General features: G+C 46.6%; 2 protein-coding genes across 3 annotated transcripts; one reads left to right on the top strand and one right to left on the bottom strand.

Annotated features, from left to right (window-relative positions):
• Positions 1–165: 165 nt before the first annotated feature.
• Positions 166–9,137, top strand: LOC115541378 (zona pellucida sperm-binding protein 3). Of its 2 annotated transcripts, none has more exons than XM_030353062.1 (11): positions 166–710; positions 938–1,040; positions 1,365–1,483; positions 1,875–1,993; positions 3,196–3,299; positions 4,384–4,561; positions 5,523–5,640; positions 6,612–6,703; positions 7,159–7,259; positions 8,208–8,348; positions 8,971–9,137. In XM_030353062.1, the coding sequence occupies exons 1-11, from the start codon at positions 243–245 to the stop codon at positions 9,069–9,071; spliced, it is 1,644 nt and encodes a 547-aa protein (XP_030208922.1). In that variant the 5' UTR covers positions 166–242; the 3' UTR covers positions 9,072–9,137. The 2 variants fall into 2 exon arrangements, with proteins under 2 accessions (XP_030208922.1, XP_030208921.1); XM_030353061.1 differs by having other exon boundaries at positions 167–719.
• An 8,763-nt stretch (positions 9,138–17,900) lies between these two features.
• Positions 17,901–20,171, bottom strand: LOC115542895 (E3 ubiquitin-protein ligase TRIM21-like). Its single transcript, XM_030355385.1, has 2 exons — positions 20,001–20,171; positions 17,901–19,892 (listed from the first exon to the last, which is right to left on the bottom strand). The coding sequence occupies exon 2, from the start codon at positions 19,888–19,890 to the stop codon at positions 18,268–18,270; it is 1,623 nt and encodes a 540-aa protein (XP_030211245.1). The 5' UTR covers positions 19,891–19,892; positions 20,001–20,171; the 3' UTR covers positions 17,901–18,267.
• Between the last annotated feature and the right edge of the window lie 1,119 nt (positions 20,172–21,290).

Below are 21,290 nucleotides of genomic sequence, written 5' to 3'. Positions count from 1 at the left end.
TTTCGGACGCCGTCTTACAGAACTTTTTAACTCCTTTTTCCAAAATGGAGCAGTCTAGACCCGTCTAGACACCTCCAATCCTCTAGAGGTCGCACTAGGGCAGAGGGGAAAGACTCCCACTCTGCACGGCTGGAACCCAATCAGTTAATTAGCATTATCATGGAGCCGAGGCCTCATAGCCGGCTTTAAGGAACAACCTGTAACCCGCCGTGTAGCTCTCTGGATACGCCGACCTCGGCACCATGCTTCCCGGGGAAACACTATTGTTTCGGTTGGTGATCTGCGTTGTGTTAGCTGCCGACACCGCTGCTAGGTTCGAAGGGCAAGATTACCTTGACAACAGGGACCACGGCAACCAAGTTGTTGGTAAACCAATCGATAACAGAAGGGAGGAACAGCTCAATGGCCATGTTTGGCTAACGTACAAGGTGAGGGAGGAGTTGGATGGGCTCCATTTGCCGAAGGGTGTAGGAGAACTGGCTGTTAATTCGCCGAACGTCGGAAGACTAACTCTGGTCCAGCCCAGGGCAGGAGTTGTACTAAGACCTCCGGTAGAACTCCATGAGAAGAGACAACAACCCTGGATGGTTCGACAAAAACAGACGGGCAGTGGCGGCCATTTTGTCCAACAATCAGTGGAAAAGCATGAGCGAACCCCAGAACCTACACCATCAGGGAAGTGGGAATCTCAGTCCATGGCACCAGCAAATGTAGGCAAGGCAAGGCAACTTTACTTATACAGCACTTTTCTAAAGTGCCTCACATGGAACATTGTCATAAAAGAAAAAATATATATTGATAACTAAAAGAAAATAAAGGCAAAGCAAAGAAATGCATTGTAATTGCACAAATAAGTGAAGTAAATGAACATTTTTTTGTTTTGTTTAACTCTCTAGTAGTTAGGCTTACCCCAAGATAACTGAAGTTTAACTTTCAGGCGCTGGTCAAATTCCGGCCGAGAGAACCACTGTCGGCTCAAAGTGTGGTCGTGCACTGTGGTGAGAAGGAGGTCGCCATAGAGGTCAAACGGAACTTTCTGGGTAAATGCTCAATGTCAGTTTTTTGGACTGATATTTAATTGGTTTCTATAAACTATAATTAAGCAATGTTTTTCATAAGATATTCTATTAATATTCCCGTTATGTGTTTTGGCACGGGGGTAAATGGATATTAGGAATGCTAATTAAATCATATATAATTGATCTTATAGTACATGGTGGAATACAATACACCAAGTAAAAGTTACTTTTTAACAAATCAAGGGGGCAGAATTTGCCCTCAATTTGTTCATGCTGTACCAAACGCTGTTATTGTTTCAACCGAAGTGGTCGTCAGACGTGTCACCTGTCGTTCTCGGTTGCTAGGCAGCGGCCAGAGGGTCACGCCCTCCGACCTGAAGCTGGGCGGCTGCGCTGCGGACGACGACGGGGGAGAGACCGTGCTGTTCCGCTCGGAGTTACCCGACTGCGGGAGCACTACGATGGTGTGTGTGTGTGTGTGTGTGTGTGTGTGTGTGTGTGTGTGTGTGTGTGTGTGTGTGTGTGTGTGTGTGTGTGTGTGTGTGTGTGTGTGTGTGTGTGTGTGTGTGTGTGTGTGTGTCATTTTACATTTACATTTAGCAGACGCTTTTAATCAAAGCAACTGACAATAATTTGTCAGAAGAAAGAGAAACAATATATCGCTGTCGGTAGAGTAAGGGTGTTCTTAGAAACAAGTGCCAAGCACTACCAATCGCTAGGTAAAGCCATTCCCCGTATACAGCAGTGATGGCTAGCTAATGCAGATGCTGTTTGTGTATATGTGTGTGTGTGTGTGTGTGTGTGTGTGTGTGTGTGTGTGTGTGTGTGTGTGAGAGCTATCCAATCGTCCCATAGATGACGGAGGATTCCCTCATCTACACCTTCACCTTGGTCTACGTGCCGACGGCCATCGGCACCACCTCAATCATAAAGACCAACGCCGCTCAGGTGAAGATTCAGTGCCATTATCCAAGGTAAGGAGATGGATGATGTGTGTGGGGGCGGGGGGGGGGGGGCAGATTCTTTCATTGTCATCCAATCACTGCGCTGAAGGCCAAATAGCGCCCTGCCCCTCACCCCCCCCCCTCCCACTCACCCAATCCTACGTGCCCATAATTCTTGAAAGGTGAACGGAGCAAAGTCGTTGACAATTGGATGTCTTTGAGATGAAGTACCGGGTGTAGGCCTGTAGTGCTGACCTCGTTTCAACCCCCCCCCCCCCCCCCCCCTGCCATCTTCAACCCCTGCACCCCCTAATTTCTCCTCACTGCAGTCTGGAGATGATGGTCGACTCCGCAGCACCTCGTCAAAAGTAACCTTGGACCGAAAATTGGCAGAAGTTAAATTGTGCCCAATTCCCCTCGCTCTTGTGTAATGGCCGACCTACTTTTCTTTTGGGGAACAGCACGGGCCGAGGAACGTCTAGTGGCTGAGTCTGCTGTTCGACTCTCGGATGAAAGCTACTGTGTTGATTTTAGCTAGGATAACAAAGCTAACCGTGCTACCTGCTCTTAAGTAAATGGACTGCATTTATACAGCGCTTTTCTAACCAGTAGCAACTGGTAAGAAAAGCTGCAATATACGCTTTACAATGGGGTTCAGTCACCCGTTCATGCACACACTCACACACCGACGGCGGAGTCAACCACGCAGCTCGTCAGGAGCTGTCGGGGTGAGGCGTCTCGCTCAGGGACACCTGGGCACTCAGCTAGGAGGAGGAGGAGGAGGGTATCGAACCAGCAACCTTCCGGTTACCAGCCAACCCGCTCCACGCCCTGAGCCACATGCAGCCCTAAGATACCTAGGCTAACCTTGCTACCTGCTCCTAAGATACCTAGGCTAACCATGCTACCTGCTCCTAAGATACCTAGGCTAACCATGCTACCTGCTCCTAAGATACCTAAGCTAACCATGCTACCTGCTCCTAAGATACCTAAGCTAACCATGCTACCTGCTCCTAAGATACCTAAGCTAACCATGCTACCTGCTCCTAAGATACCTAAGCTAACCATGCTACCTGCTCCTAAGATACCTAAGCTAACCATGCTACCTGCTCCTAAGATACCTAAGCTAACCATGCTACCTGCTCCTAAGATACCTAAGCTAACCATGCCTACCTGCTCCCTCATTGACCCTAGCCTGAATTCGACTTTCGCCGTTTCGTGCTGTGTTCCAGAAAGCAGTTGGTGAGCAGCGACGGCGTGAGGCCCGACTGGAAGCAACACGCCTCCATCATGCTGGCAGAGCAGACGCTGCGCTTTTCCCTGCGTCTGATGACCGGTGAGGACGTGGTGTCGGCCATGAGGGCTCGAGCTGACGTTATGATGGATATATTTTTGACGCTGCGACATACCACAAGAAAACCAAAAAAAAAAATCTGCGACTGGTTAGGGTTAGTCAGTGACTGACTGACTCTTTGTTAGTCAGACTAACTTTTATATTCAGTCAGTCATTCTGACTCACTCTTTTTTTAGTCAGTCTGACTGACTATTTTTTTCGTCTGTCAGCCTGACTATTTTTTATTCAGTCATCCATGAGTCCCTGGTGCCCTATTCAACAGTAGAAATAGTTGGCTGCCAATACATTGGTGATTCGCTCAGCAGATGTATCTTGGACCAGGCTTGCTCTGCCAGGGAGTCCATTTTGTGGATTCTGTTAACCTGCACAGCAGCAATTTGTGTATTGTATTTTATTGTATTTTCCTTCCCTTTGGTCTGTGGAGAAAAGGGTTGGAATAAAAGTGGTTTTAATTCCTCGCCTCTTTCTCTGCAGACCAAAGGGAAAATAATAATAGAAAAGATAACAATAAATAATTGTCTAGGCATGGGTAGATGGGAGTTGTCATTCTTATGGCAATAATTAGATACATAATTATATAATAAAAAAAATATGTAATGGCTTTAGTGACAAGAAGTTGGAGCAGGAATCGGTATGTCTAAAGGCTTAGTTCTGGTTCAAAGTCGACGCAACGCAAGGGGGTTTACAGACGAATCACGTCCTTGTGGACCCTCCGTGCGTCCGCCGCAAGGGCCTGACGTGTGCTTCCCAACAATGGTAACCTTTCGTCGAGGTAACGCAGCAGCAAGGGCTGTGATTGGTCCGCTCACTAAAACCCGACGCAGAACCGAAACAGGTTCACGACGGCGATGAAGCGTGGTCATTGCGTCGACTAAACTATAACTAAGCCTTAACTGTCGTTGCTATCCCATTACCACCGCTCCTATATACTCAGGGTTGGCTAGATATCCAAATCCTGGACCCGATTGTACATCCAGGATTATTAATAACCCCCCCTTGAGGCTATTAAAGTGCAATCGATCAATGATCAATCATCAGGTTCTGCAGCGTGTGTTTCTGTGTTCAGAGGACTGGCGGCAGGAGAGGCCGTCCTCCAGCTTCCTGCTGGCCGAGGTGATGTACGTCGAGGCCTCGGTCCAGCGGGGCCTGCACGTCCCTCTGAGGCTCTACGTGGACCGCTGCGTGGCCAGCCTGGAGCCCAGCATCAACGCCCAGCACAGCTACGCCTTCATCACCAACCATGGGTGAGAGCTGCGCTTTCTGGGGCACGCCCCCGGCCCGGTGGTTCACCGGGTAGAGCGGGGGTTCGGCTTAGCTCAGGAGGTAGAGCAGTTGTCTTGTAACCGAAAGGTTGCTAGTTCGATCCCCAGCTCCTCCTAGCTGAGTGTTGACGTGTCCCTGAGCGAGACACTTAACCCTAACTGCTCCTGACGAGCTGGCTGTCGCCTTGCATGGTCGACTCTGCCGTCGGTGTGTCAGTGTGTGTATTAACCGATGTAAGTCGCTTTGGATAAAAGCGTCTGCCAAATGCCCTAATTGTAATTGTAATTGTAGAGTGCAGACCGTTAATGGTGAAATATTATACCACCAGGTGTGGGTGGGATTATCCGTTACAAGCGGTAGATCAGTCTACCAGTCTACCCAGCGGACCGTAGCGAATGTTACTCATCAATCCGTCATAAATCCAGGAGGACACGCCCACTTGTGATGTCAGAAGAGGCAGATTTTCAAAGCGGCTTGTAACGGCTAATCACACTCACACCTGGTGGTGTAATACAGTATTGTCACCTTTTAAGGCCCAGTCCGTGCCGCAGTGACCGCGGTTTGATTCCTGCCCGTGGTCCTTTCCTGCATGTCTTCCTCTCTCCCTCTCCCATACCTTCCTGTCTCTCTCAAGCTGCAATAGAAAGGATAAAACCTTCAAAGAAAATAAGAGATGCTGCTTTCTTTACGTGGATGTTTTTTGTTTTGGTTCTCAAACAACAACTCCTCCGTATCAGACATCAGCCCCGCAGGGTCTGTTTCGGATTAACGATGGTGTGATTAGGATTCCCGATTTAGACTTTGAACTCTTAGTAAACCGCGTTACCGCCGGCACACGTGAAGCTTGACGGATTCATTTTCACACACCTGGTGGTAAAATAATCGGGTAACCCTTTTTAATAAATGCAAAGCCTGATTTTGTTGCCTTGTGCTCGTTCCAAGGTGTTTAACCGACGCTAAAGTGTCGGGAGGGCGATCGTTCTTCAAGGACCGAAGCCACGAGGACAAGCTCCAGTTCCAGATGCAGACCTCAAGGTTTCCCCAGGATCCCAGAGCCAAGGTAAATACCGCCACGAAACAGCTGCCACAAAACGGCTGCCTTTTTTTTTTTTTTGATATATAATTGTTTATTGGTTTCAGAAAGAATACATTTAACAGAAAGAGGAATTATAATTAAAAACTAAATAAATTAAATCACAAAATAGATACATTTACACATACGCATGAACATATATTATTATTTCATAATTGTTATTTTTAATAAAAAAAAAGAAAAAAAAAAGGCAAGGTCGCCATTTCTACAATGATTTATATCATCAAAGATGGTGTTTCAAGGGTTTCAGAAACTTCTTCCGAAAAGTTTAGTTGTTTTGGTTTGTTTGTCTGGAGGAGACCCAGGAAGTGGATCTTGTTGGTCTGGATGAGCATAACCAGCTGGTGCGCGCATGAATTAATCGGCTGGCTGATAAACAGCTTTTGGAATCTCTTCCGCGGCTCAAATTCGACTTTTAATATTTGGTTTCATGCTCGTCTGGTGAGCCCTTCCAAAAGTAGACATCTCTGCTTTTCCAGAGCACTTGGCTGCTGCCACCGCTGCGCTGATAAATCCTTGATCACAGAACAAGATGAAGTTCGCTTCGTGGGGGATGGAACCAGAACATGCCGGTTTTTGATTTATTTTTAAGGCACCGAACCTTAGAGGCATGATGGCTGGGGTGTTGTGACTGGCAGTTGAAAAGGTCTGTGTTCGAACCCCCAACGTTCATCTGGAGGTCCCGTTGATGTGTGGGACATTTGGATTAGATTCAGATTGTAAATAATAAAACTAACTGAATTTGAAGAGTTTCACTGATGTCGTTAATCAGAGGGGAGAGGTTGGTCATCTGGCTCAATGGACGCCTAGTGTGCAGACATTGGGATTGAAACCAGAGCCTTATGGTTGATCTCACGGGGGAGTACGCTAGCCAAGGTGTGAGAAGTCAAGTCTTGATGTAATGCGTTTCCTCACTCTGGTCTTTCTCTTTTTGATAGATGTTCATCACATGTTCCCTGAAGGCCGTCATTCTCCCCATGGCAACCGATGCAGAACACAAAGCCTGCTCGTATCTGCCCGAAGCCAAAAGGTAACGGTGACCCCATGCGCAGATCAGCACACAGCTGGTCGAAGGAAGCAAAATGCACGTATTGTTGACAAAATAGACATGTAGTAATTGTATTCAACCGTGTGTTCTTTCGGTTAGTAAATTACAAAGATTACAAGATTGAAAATATGTTTTTCGAGATAGGGTTTTGTAAATAACATGAGCAAACCGTTTGCCTGTCCCTCAGACACTAAAAAACAGACCAAAAAAGTTGTATACCTCAAAGGGTATTTTAAGTAATGAGGTTCTGCGGACCAAAACAACAAAGAATGCTGTCCCAGCCTAAAACAAACATCAGTTGCATAGCCTCCTCACAACATGCTAATAGCTTCGGCACGACACGCTAATGGCTTCGCTACGACATGGTAAACGCTGCATCACAACATGCTTAATGTCTTCAGGTGGGTGTGAGCACTCTTTGTACTTCCTGTCCCCAGGTGGGTGGCCTCAGGTGGGGACAACCATGTGTGCAGCTGCTGCGAGGCCACCTGCAGCACACAGAGGAGGAGTCGGCGAAGCAGCCCGTCTTCAGATGAAGGTATGAACCCACAAGAACGCACAAACCCAACACCAAAATACAAGGCGTTATATTACTTGTATTACGGTATGATTGTAAGCTGTGGAAGTTATTTGGACCTCAAAGGGGGCTCAAATATCAATCGGCACCGAAAAGGTGGAAAGACGCACATGGAAAGCACAGATGTCTCGTGTACCTCTAGGCCATCCCCAGAGCAAAATGACCCCTGACCTCAACCTGCCCATCACTGACATGCTTCTCAGTTCATCGCCAGTCGCTTTGTCATAAAAGCTTTCACTAAATCAGTGGTTCTTCACTGGTGGGTCGCGAGCCATAAATGATTAGCCAGGGAGTTTTGAGTGGGTGGCAGAGCATATGCCAAACCTTAATCTTTTACAACAAAGCCCATGAATGAACTAATGTTAGTGTTGTTTCTTGTTTCGATGGCTCACTATTTCATCAAGTTCGGCCCAAATTGTTTCATCTTCTAGTTTGCTCCATTTATTTTTAACAGAACATACCGGCATTGTTTCTTACTACAGTATTGGTGAATACATTTCCTGTTTTGGGGGTTGTGACTTAATGACTAATGACGCAGGAGACTCCTGAGGTTAGACCAGTTGAGGATCCACCACATTAACTGCGAATTACGATAATAAGAAAAGAAAATGTAAAATTATTTTTACTCCAGAAAATAGGTTTTATCCTTTTACGGGTATTTTAAGTAAGGAGGTTTTGCTGACGACAACACCACTATAAAATGAATGTGATTTTTGGAAACGCATTGAAGAGGGCTTTACAAAACGGACATTTGTAAATCGTCTTGACGTGTCGTTTCCATGACGAGTGTCGTCCCATTGTTCCTGCATCGGGACGATTCCCTTTCCGGCGGCTCGGCCTGTGTTAGTGATTCATCTGTTTGTTTTTAGACCTAAGCTGGATCTGTTTTTTGTTTTTCGATTATTCTAGAGTGGGCGTGGGCAGGGGAGTCTACCCTAGGCCCCATCCTGGTGCAGGCAACAGCCCCAGAGAGGCTGGTGGGACTGCCGGACCTTTCCGGAGAGTTTTCCTCTTCGTTGGTGCCTCAGGGTTTTGAGCCCACACTGGAAGGTGAGGTGTGTGTGTGTGTGTGTGTGTGTGTGTGTGTGTGTGTGTGTGTGTGTCCTTTTTTTCACATTGTGCTCGGGCTTAATCACGAAATTGCATCTTGACTGTATAGCCATTTAAAAGTCATTATATATGCACTCCCATTTGATTTTGGGAGCACTTTGTCTGCAGAGGAATCCTTTATTGCTCATTAAACAACCACATTTCTCTCACTTTTTGCGTTCCTGACGAAGTCCTATTAAATCACTGGTACAGAGGAACATCGTGTTTTATAACTACTCCTTCGCGTTCACTCCTCAACTCACTTCCTTTATTACTTTTTCCACTCGCTTCCTCAACTCCTTCCCTCGACACGGTTCCTAAACTCACTCTCTTGCCTCTTTGCCTCGGCTCTCTTCCAAGATTACTTTTGCCTACACGCTTCCTCGACTCCTTCCCTTGACCCCTTCCCTCGATCCGCTTCCTCGACTCCTTCCCTCGATCCGCTCCCTTGACTCCTTCCTTTATTCCTCCCCCCCCCGACTCGCATCCTCAATTCCTTTCCGTGCCCCTTCCCACCTCATCGTCCCCCTCCCTCGACTCGCTTCCTTTTACACCTTTCCTTGACTCCTTTCCTCCGCCCCAGAACCGGCCGTGTCAACCCTGGTGCTTTGCGGCTTGGCCTTGCTCCAGGTCGTCGTGGTGACAGCCGTCATCGTTTACAGAAGGACGCAGAAATCCAACTGACGCGGAAAGCCAACGGACACTCTTTGTACACTTTGTGATGAGACTATTAAATTGATTCAGTGGCGATTGTGCGTTTTGAATTCTGATTTCAATATACCTTTTTCCATTGATCCGTCAGGCCACACTAGTCTCTAGAAGTACATGAATGTTTATTGTAATACTTGGTTTGAGCTAATTGTAGCTAGCTAAATTTCGAGGCAGCCTTTTATTTCTCCTGTTCTCAATTCTAGGCTCACCAAACCTGCCGAAGTCTCGTTTTTTAATATCTAGTGGGCTGGTTTAAAACACACAATCAGAGAAAGTTAATGTCCGCCATTATCATCTTACCTGCTTATCAGATTTTATGTTTCCAAAATATACGCTTTCATTTATTTGTGCAAATCCACAAGGCGATGAGAAAATCGTTAGTTTTTTAAAAGAAAAACGGAAACTGCTCCCTTCTGTTGCATACAAAATCGAATCTCCATTCCTGTTGAAATTCAAATATTTTAGCTTGGGCCTTTCTTTTTTTCGGATTCCAGCTCTAAACTCTCTCTCCCCCCTCCTCCCTCCCGCAGCTTTCGCGCCGGTGGCTGCGTTGTTCGTGTAATGACACTCATCATGCGCTGTTGCATGCGTAGCCGGAAAGACGAATAGCCCTAATTAAAAAGCCCATAAAGGGAGATGGCTTTTATTACAGTAATATGTGAGCGAGCGCCGGCTTTAATGCGCTGTTTATCTCATTCCCTGCGCGCTCGGGACCAGCGCGTGACTGACTGCACAGCGCGCGCACCGCCAGTGACCTGCGCAGCAGACACCTCTACGAGGCGCCTCGGGAGACATAAACAGACGCGCGTGACGACGCACCGAGCGCAATGGTGACGCGCACGAACACACTCGAATACACAGTTTATACTTGCAGGCATGGACAAACACCCAAACGACGCCGTAAAGTTATGCTGGGATTTCTGCCTGATGGTGTGGTGTTGTTTTTTTACTTGTTATTAATGGAGAAAACTGAGCAGGGATAAAAACTAAACAGAAGGGAACTGAGTTATCACCCTGCCTTCCTTGTCTGGGGTTGGAAAGACGGAATAAAGAGGAAAAAATAGTTTTCCTAGATTTTTTTTTTTGGCTTACACACAAGTTTTAGCTGTTGGTAGACTGTAGAACAGCATATAGCCTATGGCAGCAAGCCATGCTCCAAGATTTCAACAATTATATTTGAAAGGAGAGTTTAGCAGCTTATGTATGTTGACTAGTTTGACAGAATGAAGATTTAAAAACACGATAGGTAGCCATAGTGCTACATGTGAGAAATGAAGCACAAAATCGATGTGTTGAAAAAGGTTGTGAAATACATCTTACGAGGCACTCCTGGTGGTCAACGCACAGTCCTCTGGGACGCCATTTTAACTGTTAGAACCCATTCTAATGGTGGAAGAAAACATTAGTAGGCCTACACAGTGTCAGCGACTGCCAGCAATGCCATGTATTTATTCGGTGCTTGCGTCAGTGCGAACCGTTGCTATATTGCACACACGCTGCCAAGAAACCTTGATTTGCACAGTTTATGCCCATTGCAAGTTTATAAGCCTGGTGACAAAACGGACGTCGGGGGACGGCAGTTGGCGTCACGTATGTTACTGAACGTTTGTTTTTGGCGCCTGTTGCGGGCGCCGTTTTTCTCCTCCTGCTTTCTACTCGAACCAGGGACTAGATGATACCGGTGTAGTATAGAGCAGTGGTTCTCAAACTATGGCACGCCTACCACCAGTGGATGCGTTAACAAGTGGTACGCAGAGGATTTAGAAAAAGATCTAAAATCATTACATTATAAACAATACTATCAAAATACTAGTAACGAATGGAAATACATTTACCATAAGATCATGTTCTCACTTGCTGTATGCGTGTCTGTGCATGTGTTTCCGTGTCTCTGTTGAAGTGCTACCACTTTGTACAGCTGAAACGGCTACCAATAAATAATATTATTTTTAAGACTAAATGGTCCTCCTGCCTGAGATGTGCGCTGCTGAAAAGGGCCGCAAGCCTACGCTATGTTATATTTTATAACATCTGTCAAAAAAATGGTGTTACTTGGGGGGAGGAGACATATCTTCGGTGGTGGTACGCAGTATAAAAAGTTTGAGATCCACTGGTGTAGAGAGAGAGAGAGAGAGAGAACAGACGGACAGCCGTCTGTCAGGCTTTTCTACTCGACCCAGGGACTAGATGATCCCGGTTTAGTGTGATTGCGGTGGGCGGGTGTGTTGGACCGGGGAATCCCCCTGTATGTACGTAGATGAGGTCGTTAATGTATCACCACGCAGAGGACGGAAGGACGGATGAGGCTGTCCTCAGGGGGGGGGGTTGGGGGGGGGGGGCCTTGGTTCTGGACGCAGAAGAAGGGAAGTTGTTGTGCGCCCGGGCTGGTTGGGAACCGACGGACTTAACACCGGTGCTGGCATTGTATCTAACAGGGTGGCGCTGTCACGCAACGTTGACGGTACCAATGCTGATGATGACGGTGGCAAGTTTCCATGGGCAGTGGCGGATTTTCCAAAATCGTCTTTTATTATTTTTCGAGACGGAATGTAGTGACTGACCCCAAGGAGTGCGAAGAGACAGACAGGCACACACACACACACACACACACACACACACACACACACACACACACACACACACGTACCCAAGTACCCAGCAGACATCACACACACACAAACTAACCATCGAGCCTAATGGTGTGTTTCCTGTATCAGTGAGATTCTTCGTGTCAGGCATCCATGACGGTATTACTGGTGTAGTCAGATAGCGGACCGGGGAATATGGTTCCACACCATTGGTATTCTGCCGACATCCACCCCCACTATTAGACATCGGGCGCTGATGACACCAGCCCCAGTGTCAACCCGCAGACAAACCGACATTTGACAGTTTCCGAGGAAATCTTTACCCTCTAACGACTTTTTTTGGAGAAAAACACTGTTCTCTCCAGTTTTTTTTTTCTCGTGCGAGTTAACTTGAAGCCATTAAATCTGTCACTTATTTACAAATTTCTCATTATAAACACATGTTTCGCGAAAACATGAGTTGTCTCCTTGACACGCTAAGAGGGAGGCAGAGAACGCTGCCATTTACCCACAGGATGTTTTTTCGCTAACCTTTTATTTTGCTAACTGGTATCCAACAGCGACGCACAATAAACCATTAAAGGAAGCCTGTTTAAAATTCTCTTGTGTTCTCTCTCAAGCTGTTCACTAAGCACACAGTTTATAAATTGCTCTAAAAGTCCTTGACCTTTCCTGTGAGTGCTGGCTTACGTTGACCCATCAAAGCTAACCTTTTGTTAGCTAATGTTGCCATTTAAATGTACTTGACATGAAGGATTAACAACGCAACCGATAGAATTAGCTTACCTGGCAGGAGAAACGGAAAATATCGGACAAGGATTCAACACTCATGATATTAATAAAATTTACAACACGCGTTGTCCGGTAACAGATAAGAAAGATAGATAGATAAAAACGTTAAAAATTATTTTTAAGGAGATTTCTTTGTTACAACAGCCCAGCAGCAGTGGAAGACACAAAATAAAATACAATAAAAATACAAAATATTAATAAATAGAAAAAGTTACTAAAGTAAATGCTAAAGTAAAGACAACAGCACAAACAGAGCAAACAAAGCTCTATCACACGGTATAAACCATATCAATTTCATATAATAGATTGTATATTATAAAGTTTCTCGGCACCAGTACTTCACAGTATACCAAAGTGTGTGAATGCAAATGTAAACAAAGAGAAGTAACGTTAGCTTACTGACGCTAACGTAAACCAACCGACAATAACGCAAACCGACATTGATCGGAACTGAACGCAGCGTTCCGCCAAAGCCGGCGATGGTGGCTCGCGGAACCTTCCAGAGTCATTCTGAAGCCCCTCGATAAAGAACAGAGCTAAAAGCTCTTCAGGGGAGGGACGACCCTGGCGATCTCACGCCCCACCTCCCAGCCCATAATTAACCCTTCTTAATTAGGGACGCAGAAAAGTTCTTAACGAAGGGAATGGATTTAATTAGCCCTTGTCCTCGCTAGCCCTGAACGCACAGCACAAACAATCGCAAGCGTGCACACGCAGGGCATCGACCCACACACACCCCTCCTACGTATGCACACGCACGCACACACACATTCAAAACAATCACAAGTGTGCACATGCAGGGCATCGACCCACACCCCTCTTAGCATGCACACACAGACACACGTACACAAGTGTGCGCATGCCTGGCACCGACCGACGCACAACCCTCCTACACACATGCACACACACACACACACACACACACACACATACAAAACAATTATGCATTTTTTAATGCAGGCTAATGGCTTCAGTGATTCAGAGCCTTACTCATTAAGACTATCAATAATATGCTGATTACACACATCCAGGCTCCTCTATCCAGGCACAAAGGGATGAGTGTGTGTCTCTGGGGGCCCCGGGCTGGGGCCCGGACCTGTCTTCGTGACTCTTATCTGCAACCAATAGACGTCTAAATGGGTCGCTGGGGCGGTGCAAAGAGCCAGCCCACACACGCACGCATGCACGCACACGCGCACGCACAGACACACACACACACATAGAGTCACAGTCACACACATACGCACACGGTCACTCACACACACACACATTCAGACACACACACACACACACACATACAGAGACACAGTGACACACATACGCCCACAGTCACACACACACACATTCAGACACAAACACACACACACACACACACAAACAGACGCACACTGTTATGTTCTCACACCACTATGGGTGAACAAGATGTTATCATGCAGTGGTAGCCGGCTTTCATCTGGAGGAAGTGTGTGTGAAGATGTACTGCCGAGAGCTTCATGGAAGGAACACAATAGATGGTGATGGTGTCAAGTGGATCCTCGGAGAGGGCTGTCTGGGCAGGCAGACTAGGAGTAGATCTGTCCGTCAGGAAGGCGGTTGTGTGGCTCTGTGTCCGTCCAGCTGGCTGCTGTACAGAATTAAATGAAAGCCCCACTTTGGTAATGGCCCGTGACTATTGATGTCCATCTGTGTGTGTTTGTGTGTTGTTTTTTTAATCTCTGAGTGTGGGTCTATGTAATGAGTGTGTGTTACTTGGCCTGTACATGTGTGCGTGTGTGTGTCGGTCTGTCTGTCTGTCCTATCTGTGTGTGTGTCGCTGTCTGAACAGTGAGTTTGTGTTAGTTTGCCTGTACAAACTATGCAAACATACATAAACTATGTCAGCCAGTCCGTCTGTCCTTTTATAAGTGTGTGAGTGTGTGTGTGTGTGTGTGTGTGCGTGTGTTTGCCGCATGTGTAGCTCCCTGATGGTTGGCATTTTCATCGGTCCATCTGCAAGGGAGGGAGAGGGGGGAGGGAGGGAGAGAGAGAGAGAGAGAGAGGGAGAGAGAGAGAGAGAGACAGAGAGAGAGAGAAAGACGGACAGCCGTCTCTCAGGCGTACAGGAAGTGACCGCGGCTGTGCATCGACCTTCGGTTCACTTCCTGTTTTAACAGACCCCCTGCGCCCCCCCCCCACAGGAACTAGGGTAGACTGACCTACCTAGCCGCACCTTAACCTCCGACCCCCCCACACACCTACTCAAAACATCTCTGACGGACAGGTAGCGAGGGGGTCCCATTCTCTGGTTGTTTTTCCCGCCCCGGGGGCCCACACCGATGCCATTGTGAGTTTCTGTGTTTAACTATCCACACGTATTCAAAGAGGCCCACCTATAGAGCAGGCAGGTCACCCCGCCCCCCCCCCCCACCCCCCACCCCCCACCCCCCTCCCATCTCCTGGACTCGGATCAGAAAACAGGCCCTCAATTATTCATGTGGCCCATTTCAAACAGAGTATTAAAAAACGGATAGGGCGAGCTGTCGATGGCGGTATTAAATATAGATATGAGGGTAAATGCGGGCCACTTTTGGGGGATGCTTTCATCACAGAGCTTCTTCGATACCTTGAGTGGGTCAAGGTCTTGGGTGGCGCTTTAATTGTCATCGGTTACGACTGTCCTTTGATCGGATACAAACGCATGTACTTTTATGTTTCTTCCAGTATTTTTTTCAGCCCCGTCGTTTGAAAGGAAACCAGAAAGGGTCAACATTATTTTTGGATCGGGGTGAATTGTTCAATATTTATAAATGGACTAAAGCACTGGATGTCCTTTCAGCGCTAAGGTTAGCCAAAGAAATATCTGGAACACGAGAAGAGGGACATTCTTTCGAAGCGCGTCCAAAATCAAAGTTCAGAATCTCGTCTCCGATACTTAAGTCCTAGTTTTGGTTTTAAAAAAAAAAACAAAAAAACAAAACCCTGTTCCGTCATCCAAAAACACATTCTGTTCCTCGGGCCAAGTTCGGCGCCAAGTACAACAGCACGCGTGCGCTTTCAGAATAACAGCGCGTTGGAATCATTCATCATTCTCATGGTTTGTTGACAGCTGTCCCAACAGTTGGGTGCAATCGTTCCCCGAAAACTCTGATCACACTTAAAAAAAACGCTGTTCAGAGGCCGTGGGCGTCTGTGCTTATGAAAGTTAACTGGTCTCCGGCCAGCCAGCTGTCCATCCCCCCCCGCTTACTGGGTTCCATCTCCCACTTGAACACAACACCTTGGACCCGGTGGGACGCGAACCCACAACAAAGGGACAGGATCCCGGTAACTGCTGCCGCTGACACTGCAGTGTTCCGCTCATCCGCTTTGATGAGGATACGTGTGTGTGTGTGTGTGTGTGTGTGTGTGTGTGTGTGTGTGTGTGTGTGTGTGTGTGTGTGTGTGTGTGTGTGTGTGTGTGTGTGTGTGTGTGTGTGTGAGGATAGATCACAGATCCTATCACTGTGTGTATGTTTGTGTGTGTTTGAGTGAGTGTGTGCGTGAGTGTGTGCAAGTTAGTGCTCATGCGGGGAAGTGATAGATGTTAAAGAAACCACAAATCATGTGTGTGTGAGTGTGTGTGTTTTTCTATTCATTTTAGTGTGCATAGGAGGAACAGGGATGTAAAATAGATCACAGGCACTTGCGCTTTTGCGTGCATGCATTTGTCTGTGTGTGTGCACTGCGCATGCATGTGTGCACGTGTGCATGTATTCCTGTCAACGCGAATAATAGCCAGAAAGAGCTGCTACATGAACTCTGGAAAGGTACTTACGAACTTCGCACTACATCAGGGGGCTTAAGGTTTACCTCAGGTGGCACAACAACCCCCCCCCCCCCCCCCCCCCCAAACCACCCACACACCCCCGACCCACACACACACACACCAAACTCACCCACACCTCCCCACACACACACACACACACACACACACACACACACACACACACACACACACACACACACACACACACACACACTCACACACACACAGACTCCCCCACCCACACACACACCCACACACCCAACACCTCTCATCAAGGGATTGTACATAGCCCATATTTGTCCTGCCAACCGTGACCTTTAAGCCTGACTGGCATGTCGGAGTGGATCAGCAACACGAATACCATTATCATTCAAAATATGCCCGGGCGATCAAGCTGAATAAATAAACCCTGCGCTCTTATCTGGCGACGCCAAAATAAAATACAAAATAAAAGCGCAGAGCTCCCTCTGGGGTTTGGGTTTAGGAAGCCGTCAGCGCCTCTATTTAAGTTTTCCTTTTCTTTACGGCTTGAATCCTGTTTTTCTTTTCAGTACTTCTGAAGTCCCACAGGAATGGGAGTCTGAGTCCCTGTGTGTGTGTGTGTGTGTGTGTGTGTGTGTGTGTGTGTGTGTGTGTGTGTGTGTGTGTGTGTGTGTGTGTGTGCGTGTGTGCGTGTGTGCGTGTGTGTGTGTGTGTGTGCGTGTGTGTGTGTGTGTGTGTTACCGAGTATATCTTTCATCAGTTGGTAAATCCATAGCGTGGCAGAAAATGTCCAGGTTAGGAAAACAGGATTTTCCAGAATGGCAATCTCTAAAAAACCTGCCATCCGAATCACATTTTCCACTTCGCCGTCACCACGGTTACGTTAGCGCATTACTCACATGGAACATTTACTGTATGCATTTTGACACTTGTCACTTGTCACTCAAAATATGGAGCCCGAGTTCATTGGCTGACTTTCAGACTAGCACAGAGTGTAAGAAGAACAGTTTGTTTGAGACTTCCAGGCTATCACCTGTTAACCTAGTCAACTGGATCTAGTTTGGACCAGCGTAGTTAACAGGCACATCTGTGCGTGAATGCATGGCTTTACTGTCTACTATCAAATTAGCTAAGGTAGCGTTCTAGGATAGCAGGTGTTTTATCTTCCTTAATTAAACATAAATACGTTGGCTATATCAAAATACATACATCTTAAATATTTTTTGCAATGAGATTGTATAGGCCTACTTTTTGAATCATAGAAGATATTTGAACATTGTACGGTCAGAGACGATGCAACCCATTAATTAAAGATTTAAATCTCAATAATCGGTCGGAGACGAATAACGACAGGAATCTGCAGGGAGAACAGTCACGTAGACCAACATTGCCACCTACTGGCGATTAGAAGTCACAACTGAATAGGCCAGGTTAGTAGAGCACAGATTGAGGGATTTCAGGGATAGCTAGGAGGTGCCTTCATGTACAAGACTCTTTTTTGATTGGTTTTCTGTTGTTATTGTTGACATTGGACACTGAAGCAACTCGACCAAGTAGGCTACCTATTCTACTGCTCACACATTGTAGTGAGGAAGTACCTATTCTGCTGAAAACATTATGCAGTACCCACAACCCAACTATTCCAATGAGAAGGTGCATTTTTTTTGCAATTTATTATTGAATCAGAAAAGTTTACAAACATTTAATTCGTTATTCAGAAGTATAAACTAGTATTTTAAAAAAGATTATTATGTTATGAAAATTGTTCCTCCCAACATATTCTACATAATTGAAATGGTTTACAATTATAGTATAGGATTTAACTTGAAACAAAACTTCAGGAGAAAACATTGAACATAGTGTTATCTGATCCTTTATAATGGGTTATGTTTCATAATATGTTATTTTCTTGATTAATTAGTTAATTAACAGAAGAACTATCATTTCTTTCAGATCTCACACAGAAGACATTCTCCTTCAGGAAACAACCTTAGTCATGCGGTTGCTTCTTCATTTTATTATCCTAGTCTGTTTGATTGACAGGTGAGATGATCAGGGGGGCGGAGTTTGCACCTCCTTCAATTAAACCTGGACTGAGCATTGGATAGAGAGGCTCCCTAAAGGTGCAGCCAATAGCGGAGCAGAGATTAACCCTGGCCTCCACATCATAGAAGGATACCACGCCCTGATCATAATCCACAAACACCCCCACCTTCTGGAGCTCAGCTCTCAGAGGGCGATGAACATCAGGGTCATCGTTAAACACCATCTCATCGCCGTAGGAGTGAAGAGTCCAGTAACTCATCTCAGGGGTCACTTTGATGGCACATTTTCTGTCGATGGACTCTCTGGCCACTCCTAAACGCCATGCAGTCTTGTCTTTCACCTGGACCTCAAAGTAAAACCTCCCTGAGGAGAAGCTCTGCCTCGTGAGAACACGGGGATAATATGTGAATCTCTTAGGGTTGTTTTTGAGTTTCTTCCTTACACCTCCGTCATGTACTTGTTTCCCATCCGCAGACAGGATGAGACCGGGATAAGCTGTATCAGGATCCAGAGTCACATCTACTTCATACTGCTGGACCCTCTTCAGTTCAGCAGCATCACACCGCTTCTTCATCTCCATGTTCAGGGTCTCCTCCAGCTGATCCAGGGATCTCCTCAAGGTCCCTTCGTATGACGGAGGACGGACCACCGTCGTCCAGTCCCTGGTGGGTGGAGGATTCATCAGGGGTCTGAAGGCCTGGAGGAAGTAGAGGTGGTCTTTAGTGTGTGAGAGCTGCCTCACTTCGGCGCTTCTGTTGGTCAGATCTTCTATTTCCTGCTCCAACTCTTTGATGAGGTCTTCAAATCGTTTCTCAGTGATTTTCAGTTTCTCCTGAACCGTTTGGTTGAAATCATCCTGCCACTTTTCAATGCAGCGCATCAGATCTGTCATGACCTGAATACCATCGGCTAACTCTCTGTCTGCGTCTTTTTTACCCAACTCTACTTCGTCTTTTATCTCTTTAATCCTTTGTTTTCTCTCCTGGATCATCTGCGGAACTTCAGCCTCTATCTTCCCCAGCTGGGCCATCCTCACTTCATATTCCTCCCTCAGAGGAACAACACGATGGGACCTGTGGTCTGCCTCTGTGCAGAACTGACACACAAACACCTGTTCGGTCTGGCAGAAGAGCTCCAGAAGTCGGTCGTGTTTCCTACACATCCGGTCTTCCAGACGGTCCATAGGTTCGACTAGTACATGTTTCTTCAGGCCTGCAACTCTCTGATGTGGCTCAAGGTGGGTTTGACAGTAAGAGATTAAACACATTAGGCAGGACTTCACAGCCTTCAGCTGGGTCCCAGTACAGGCGTCACAGGGAACTTCTGCTGAATCAACAAAAGGCTTCTCTTTTACTCGAACAGACGTTTTAATCTGAGCTGCCAACTCTGATAAGAGCGTATTGACCCGTAAACCAGGTCTAGTGTGGAAAAGCTCGTTGCATAAAGGACATTTGTACTGGACTTGGTCATCCCAGAACTTTGTAATACAGTTTCTGCAGAAGTTGTGTCCACATGGTGTGGAAACTGGGCTTCTGAACTCATCCAGACAGATGGAACATGAAAAGTTCTCTCCAGACCAGCAAACGTTAGCAGCGGCCATTCCTAGACACAGAGGACAAGGTTTATGTGTTGAGCCACTACATTTATTATCTTTTTCCATAACGAGAAGAGAGGTTTTAACTTCTCTCAAAGTGGTGCTGTTTTACTCACCTTGTTCTGGTTTCTGTCTGTCCGACTATTTGTTCCTAAATTCGTTTTAGTTTTATTTATAACGAGAGAATTGTTTCCACGTAGGTTTTCTTCTCAAGAACCTTAGGTTTCGTTTTCGAATAATGACTTCTTCTCGCTCTCCTCCGCTCCCCTGACACCTGGGGCGGGGCTTCTTCGAATTGTCAAATCTCCTAACGCCTCCTTTACTTAACCTTTGTGGAAAACGTAACCACTTTTCCTAACCGACGTCATTGCGCAACGGGGAGTATCGCTGACCTCTAGCGTCTCTACGGTGGAACTACAGCTTGTGAAGTTGGTCTACAACAAGCGCTCTCTTGATCCATGCGTTCTTGTCTTATTGATTTCAATCAGGTTGTCGCCCACAGTGAGAATCACTTAGATCGGACTTGGCCACTTAGCACCTGAGATCAATTAAGTCCCTGAGTCCTTAGAGTCCTCAAAGACGTAGTCAAATTGGGTCAAAAAGAGGCAGACATAGAGATAGCCGATGGTATTCAGGTCTTCACAGCTCTGATGCGCTGCATTGAAAAGTGGCAGGATGATTTCAACCAAACGGGTCAAGAGGAACTGAAAACCACAGAGAAACGATTTGAAGACCTTGGAGTCTTCAAATCAAAGAGCTGGAGCTGGAAATAGAAGATCTGACCAACAGAAGCTCAGAGGTGAAGCATCTCTCACAAACTAAAGCCCACCTCCACTTCCTCCAGACCTTCAGATCCCTAAAGGATCCTCCACCCACCAGGGACTGGACGACGGTGGAGGTCCGTCCTCCGTCATACGTAGGGACCTTGAGGAGATCCCGGGATCAGCTGGAGGAGACACTGAACATGGAGACGAATAAGCTCTGTGAGGCTGCTGAACTGAAGAGGGTCCAGAGTTAGGTCCAGGTTAAAGATAGGACAGGACGGCGTTTAGGAGTGGCCAGAGAGTCCATCGACAGAAAAGAAGCAATCACATCGACCCCAGAGATGGGTATCTTGACTCGGGGATGAGCTGGTATTAAATGATGATGGTGATGTCGATGGCACTCTGAGTGCTGAGCCCAAGAAGGTGGGCTTGTTTGGTGATTATGATGAGGGTCTGGTCTCCGATGTGGAAACCAGGGTTCATCTCTGCTCTGCTATTGGATTCGTCTCTGCTCAGCCTCTCTGTCCTCCATGCATGATTCTGCCCCAATGATCATCTCACCTGTCAATCAAACAGACTAGTCCTTTTTTTTATAATAAGATGAAGAAAAACAGCATGACTAATGTTGTTTCTTGAATGAGA

The sequence above is a fragment of the Gadus morhua genome, chromosome 4 (assembly GCF_902167405.1).
Source record: "Gadus morhua chromosome 4, gadMor3.0, whole genome shotgun sequence".
Taxonomy (NCBI): Eukaryota; Metazoa; Chordata; class Actinopteri; order Gadiformes; family Gadidae; genus Gadus; species Gadus morhua.
The sequence above is the reverse complement of the archived record's forward strand: the minus strand, read 5'-3'. Positions and strand labels throughout refer to the sequence as shown.